This window comes from Branchiostoma belcheri, unplaced genomic scaffold, assembly GCF_001625305.1.
Source record: "Branchiostoma belcheri isolate BF01 breed outbred unplaced genomic scaffold, Haploidv18h27 scaffold13, whole genome shotgun sequence".
In the NCBI taxonomy this organism is placed as follows: domain Eukaryota; kingdom Metazoa; phylum Chordata; class Leptocardii; order Amphioxiformes; family Branchiostomatidae; genus Branchiostoma; species Branchiostoma belcheri.
Window position 1 is genome coordinate 2,445,433 of NW_017802713.1, and position 6,165 is coordinate 2,451,597.

At 40.1% G+C, this 6,165-nt stretch overlaps 1 protein-coding gene across 4 annotated transcripts in view; it reads right to left on the bottom strand.

Annotated features, from left to right (window-relative positions):
- LOC109463757 overlaps positions 1-6,165 on the bottom strand; it is a 53,818-nt gene that overhangs the window by 14,393 nt on the left and 33,260 nt on the right. For all 4 annotated transcript variants that reach the window (XM_019760606.1, XM_019760605.1, XM_019760604.1 and 1 more), the window contains exons 6-7: positions 5,531-5,700; positions 2,846-3,028 (exon numbers count right to left, since the gene is read on the bottom strand). In XM_019760606.1, coding sequence (XP_019616165.1) covers positions 2,846-3,028; positions 5,531-5,700 — 353 coding nt within the window. The remainder of the gene's footprint in view (positions 1-2,845; positions 3,029-5,530; positions 5,701-6,165) is intronic.

The window sequence follows — 6,165 nt, forward strand, 5'->3', positions numbered from 1 at the left end:
GANATAGAGAACAGGAGAATACAGAGAACCAGGAGAACACAGGAGAACCAGGAGAACACAGGAGAACACAGAAGAAACCAGGAGAAACCAGGAGAACACAGGAGAAACCAGGAGAACACAGGAGAAACCAGGAGAACACAGGAGAAAGCAGGAGAACACAGGAGAAAGCAGGAGAATACAGGAGAAACCTCCTGCTTTCTCCTGTATTCTCCTGCTTTCTCGTGTGTTCTCCTACTTTCTCCTGTGTTCTCCTGCTTTCCCTTGGTTTCTCCTGTATTCTCCTGCTTTATCCTGGTTTCTCCTGTATTCTCCTGCTTTCTCCTGCGTTCCCCTGCTTTCTCCTGTGTTTTCCTACTTTCTCCTGTATTCTTCTGCTTTTTCCTGCTTTCTCCTGTATTCTCCTGCTTTTTCCTGCTTTCTCCTGTATTCTCCTGCTTTCTCCTGGTTTCTTCTGTGTTCTCCTGGTTTCTCCTGTATTCTCCTGCTTTCCCCTGGTTTCTCCTGCGTTCCACTGCTTTCTCCTGTATTCTCCTGTGTTCTCCTGCTTTCTCCCGTATTCTCTTGCTTTCTCCTACTTTCTCCTGTATTCTCCTGGTTTCTCCTGTGTTCTCCCGTATTCTCCTGCTTTCTCCTGGTTTCTCCTGTGTTCTCCTGCTTTCTTCTGGTTTCTCCTGGTTTCTCCTGTATTCTCCTGCTTTCCCCTGGTTTCTCCTGCGTTCCACTGCTTTCTCCTGTATTCTCCTGTGTTCTCCTGCTTTCTCCCGTATTCTCTTGCTTTCTCCTACTTTCTCCTGTATTCTCCTGGTTCTCCTGGTTTCTCCTGTGTTCTCCTGGTTTCTCCTGTGTTCTCCTACTTTCTCCTGCTTTCTCCTGTATTCTCCTGCTTTCTCCCGTGTTCTCCTGCTTTCTCCTGTATTCTCCTGCTTTCTCCTGTGTTCTCCTGGTTTCTCCTGTGTTCTCCTGTGTTCTCCTGCTTTCTCCTGTGTTCTCCTACTTTCTCCTGCATTCTCCTGCTTTCTCCTGTGTTCTCCTGCTTTCTCCTACTTTCTCCTGTGTTCTCCTGTGTTCTCTTACTTTCTCCTGTGTTCTCTTGCATTCTCCTGCTTTCTCGTTTTTTTTTACTTTATTCTGTTAAGTTATTACGTATTTGTCAAGGTATTTGCAGGTATAAGCACCTCATTTACATACTCGGGACAAAATAAATGGTCCCTTTACCTAATTTTGATCCGCGGCGCCATGTTTGTTTTGGTCTCGGGGGCCCCACTCTCGCGAGACTTGGTATCCTTATATCACTAGAGGGATCACGTGACGTGACGAGATCTTGCCTTTGACAGCGTTGCGGGAGTGCAGGAACAGCAGAGGATGTTTCTAGAATTGTTTGGGGGATTTTGAACTGTCATCAGGCTTAATTTTTTTGGGGAAAATGAAGGAAAGAATATTCTAAACAGCCAGAAAGATAAGATTGTTGGCTAAGTTGGTTTTTTGAAATGGAATCTTCCCTTGTGGCCCAACCACGCATAAGGGCATGAAAGTTGGGCAATGCGTGACTGATTTCCTACTCCCCTATTTCCCTTAGGAAATCTGTTTGACGACTTGGTCCTTGCTGTAAGTTACATTTGTTTACAGGTCACCGGAAGATAACACTGGGCCAGATTGTTTTGAAGATTGTTTAAGAAATGCATAGAAAACTTCTAAGTTTCTTTGAAGGTACTATTAAAAAGACATTTGTGTTGAAACTTGTCTTACATTACTGGTAAGTTCAAATCAATGACACCTTTTTTGTTGATTATTCTGCCCATTTTATGTTTTCTATTCTGTATGGTATAGGAAGTGGTTTAGCTGAATGAAATTATGTTTCAGGTAGTTTTATGTACACTGGCTTTAATAAATTCTTTTTTGGCCAATGAAGCTTCTTCAGATTTGTAGAAAATTTTACCTGTATTGTTAAACATTGTCTTTAGAGTACCAGTATATTTTGCACAAAAGTTTGTACCTTGAAGTTGAAGGAAATAGTTTCAGTAGCAGCAAATATTGTCCCATGTTGTCAAACACATCATATCTTTAGTAACTTGACATAAAATTGCCTAATAACTTAACAGTGTTTTTATTTATAAAAAAATAGAAGGATTGCATTCATTTGTTGCAATGAAGAATGCATCAAAATATGTCATATATATTTTGGGCAAGTGAAAAGTTGGTTCGGGCAAGTGAAAATGACCATGTACTTGCCCGATAGGGCAAGTGGATTTTTGTTCGAGAATAACAGTAGAAGCTCATAACAGAACATTGTTGTTCGAGAATAACAGTAGAAGCTCTGAGCCTGAAGACATGTAAAGGTGGCATTCTTTATTAAAACATTGTTGTTTGAGAGCTTTATTTGTTCTTTACATTACTTTATTTTATAACATAAAACTTCAGTAGTTAACTAGAAGAAAACGTAATAGATATAAGTAGCAGATTTGAAGAAAATGATAACTTGGAAGTGTTGCCACTTGAATACTGATGGCGCCACCTGGCTTTTGACTCAGGTGGCAACATGCGCCACCTGGCTGAAAAAAGTATTTCGAGCCCTGCATAATAATCATGTAATTTCATTTACATTGTATTTACGAGTTTGGCTGTGAAATATATTGGGCTGGCCAATATCCACCTCACAAAAAACTGGCCAATATCTGCCTTGATTGCAAAAGTCTGTGTACTTGATTTCTAGAAGAGCATTATTATGTACTTGACCTTTTATTTCTGCTATTAGTCAATATTGATAAGTTGGCTAACACCAACTGACTTTGCAAGGCAGCAGCATTATGTGGTATCAGTGATAAAGGTGTCAAAAGAAGATACATACCCTAACGAATGCAGCAGGGAACCAGCCTTCCCTGTCCTCGATACATCCCCACCACCAGTCCCTGTTGTGGAGGTCTGTCACTTCTATCACCTCCCCTGCCCTGAAGCCTAACTCGTCAGGGGCCATGGTGACGTGGTCCCACAGGGCTTCAGCATACGTCACCTCATCTTCATCATCAAACATCTGGGGAAGAAAGAACTCATGTTAAAAGTACCCAACACACTTAATAATATCTGATTCAAGAAGAGTAGCAGGGCTTGAAATTCATTTTTGAAAATAGGTGACAACCTACAATGTAAGAAATTGGGTGCACAAAAAATCTCTTGGGTGCACTTGGATGATATACGTGTGAGATAAAATTAGTAGAATGTCAGCCAAAATTGATTTTCTTCCATTGGAAGAGAAGTACAGTAACTATAACAATGATTTTGTAATTTTTCTGACACTTGGATGTGAAGTATATGCTGTACATTTGACATCTGCACATACATAAACCTACGAAAATATTTGGTTGCACTGTCCACCTACAAAAAAAACATTGGGTGCACAGCTCTAAATTTGGGTGCACAGGGACCCAGTATTTTGAGCCCTGAGTAGAGATTATTTTTTGACGACCAATGACCAAACATAAAGCAAGGCTTCACCGAAAACGTGATGATCAGATCGAACAAAAGAGATCCGTCTACTTGTATCTTAGTTTACTTCATAGTTTACTCAACAAGTATAACAAAAAAATTTGCAGGCACAAACTAGAAATTGTGTTACAGAACAGATGTAACTCTCAACTTTGTTAAAGATAGAAACTTTGTTCCATGTTGAAAACTCATCATTTCAAAACGTTGAAACAGTTACTGTACAATACAAAAATGGAAAAAAACAGCAGTTATATCATGCTAGAAGCTTCTTATTATTCAACAACTTGTGCAACATGCACCATACAAACAAAATACCACTATAAATTGAATTTTTCCCTCCATCAAAGCATTCTATCATTTTTCTGTCTGAACATCTACATCAAAGGTTGGTAAACCATTGATGTTATACAAAAATTTATATGCATGTTATTCAACAAATTATGCAACTTCAAAACAGAAAAATACCACTGATTCCATTTCCCTCTCCATCAAAGCATTCAAGCCACATCAAAAGTACGTTTGATGTTGCCGCAGAAAAAATATAATCAGGATACACGTCAAAACGAAATCATAATGTTGTGATGTGTATTTCAGCAAATAACAAGGAAGCGGATATGAAACTAGAAAGGCCGACATTTGCTTGGGAGCAAATACAGCATATTTCAGTCCATCTAAATCCCACGCAAAAGTGGACTATTCCAAACTTACCCCAGTGTAAAACTGGCAATGGTTCTCAAATAAATGAATTAAATAGTAGCTATGTGATTGAGAACAAAGATGCAATAACAAGCACTGTGAATCTCGAAAGCTTTACTAATCTTATTACAGGTATGCAAAATACTAACAATGATGAGATTTGATACATTTTGAAGGTCTTAGGCACATAAAATTGAATGTGTGGGTCATTACGCACGACTTACGTGCAATGTGACCCCAGGTAACCCGCAATGGAACACGTGTTCCATGGCCAAGGGCAGATAGAATTCTTTAGATAGAACATGGAACGGGTATAGCACTTTTGGCCCTTTTTTTGCTGAAAATAGCCATTAAAGTCCCCCAAATGAGTCATTTGGAAGTGGTGTATGCCAAATATGTGACTGCTATTCTGTAGACACATGTTCAAGGTACCCTTATACCAAATTTCAGATAATTTGGTTGTAAAATTAGGGCTCAGGATCCAAAAATCCATTTTTTTGGCGAAAAATCCCCCAAAAACCCTCATAAAAATTTTTCAAAGGCATGTATAAAAAAAAATGAAAAAAAAAAGACCTAGAGGGTAATGGCCCACTCTACCTCCATGCCAAATTTCAAGTCATTTGGCTGAATGATGGCGGAGTTGAATCCCTTTGACTGTTTGGCAGGAGAAGAAGGAGAAGGAGGAGAAACATGAGAGAACACAATATACATGTATTTCATCCATACCATGTGGTATGGACTGAAATATAATTATTTAATTCGACTGATTCTAGGGTACAGGTTTAAGGCATGAGGAAGAGAGTTAACATCATACAGGATTGTTGTATTTAATACTAAGTATACTAACTAACACTATCTTTTAAATACGTCAATGAAGGTTAGACATCCAGGCAATAAGATATGCTAAAAACAATTACTCAAGCAACTGGATATGATCTTGGAAACGGTCAGACATTTCAGATAGCATCCACTAAAAACTGACAAAAGGTAAGTGAGTGCTGCCTGAAACGTCTGACCGTTTTCAAAATCATATCCAGTCGCTTGAATAACTGTCTTTTTTTGATGCACATCTTTTAAATAGCAAGAATAGATACAAACAAGAGATTTCTGTACAGGATGGCTAGTGCCTGGAACAAGATGAAGTTGTAATGATGTATTGATGTATAGAATCCTTGTAAATGTATATAGAAGCTGTGTGTTAGTATTTTTGCTACTGTTAGTTTATGTTTTATATATTCCCTGTGTGTCGTATGTGTGTACATGTCAGAATGGACCACAGGAAGAATAGCTGCAGTTTGTACGCTAATTGTGGATCCTAATAAAGTCAACTGTGATTTTTTCACAGTTTACTTACCTCGTCAATGTCCTGACCAGGCGGGATCCCGGTGAAACTGGAGCGACGGTTGACGGCTGGCGAGGACGGCACGCTGGTCGGTTCGTTGTCGTTGTCCTCCGAGTCGGATGACGGGGAACTTAGCTCGACTGCCACTTTGGAGAATCGCGGCGTGCCTGCCCCCTTTTCAGCTGTCAAGGAATGAAGTAAAATGTGTTTACTATGTAGAAAGAAGATTTATTTCGAAGATAGTTACACCTGTTACATACATGTAGATCCTTAGGAAAAGCACTGACCACCCACTGCTTTCAATAGTCTTTGTAATGTTAGGAGGATACTAAGTCTTAGAGTATATACTTGGAAATCTCTGCTGACATAGCCTGGATCCCAGACTATTTCCAGGTACCCTGGAAGCCAGAGTACAGCGGCTGGCCAGCTGGATCGTGTTTCGCAGGTAAAGGTGCTTGGCGGGCCGAGAATAAACCAGCCGCAACCCGCTGTACTCTGGCTTCCAGGGTAATTTCCAGGGCCAATACACATGCCACTGTCCCCAGTTAGACCCTGATGGGTCTGTGGTAAGGTTTTGTTGGCCCTAGCCTGGTCCCTGAAGCTAGCCTGTTTACTGACCCTAACAGTCTGGCACCCAGGCTATGTTG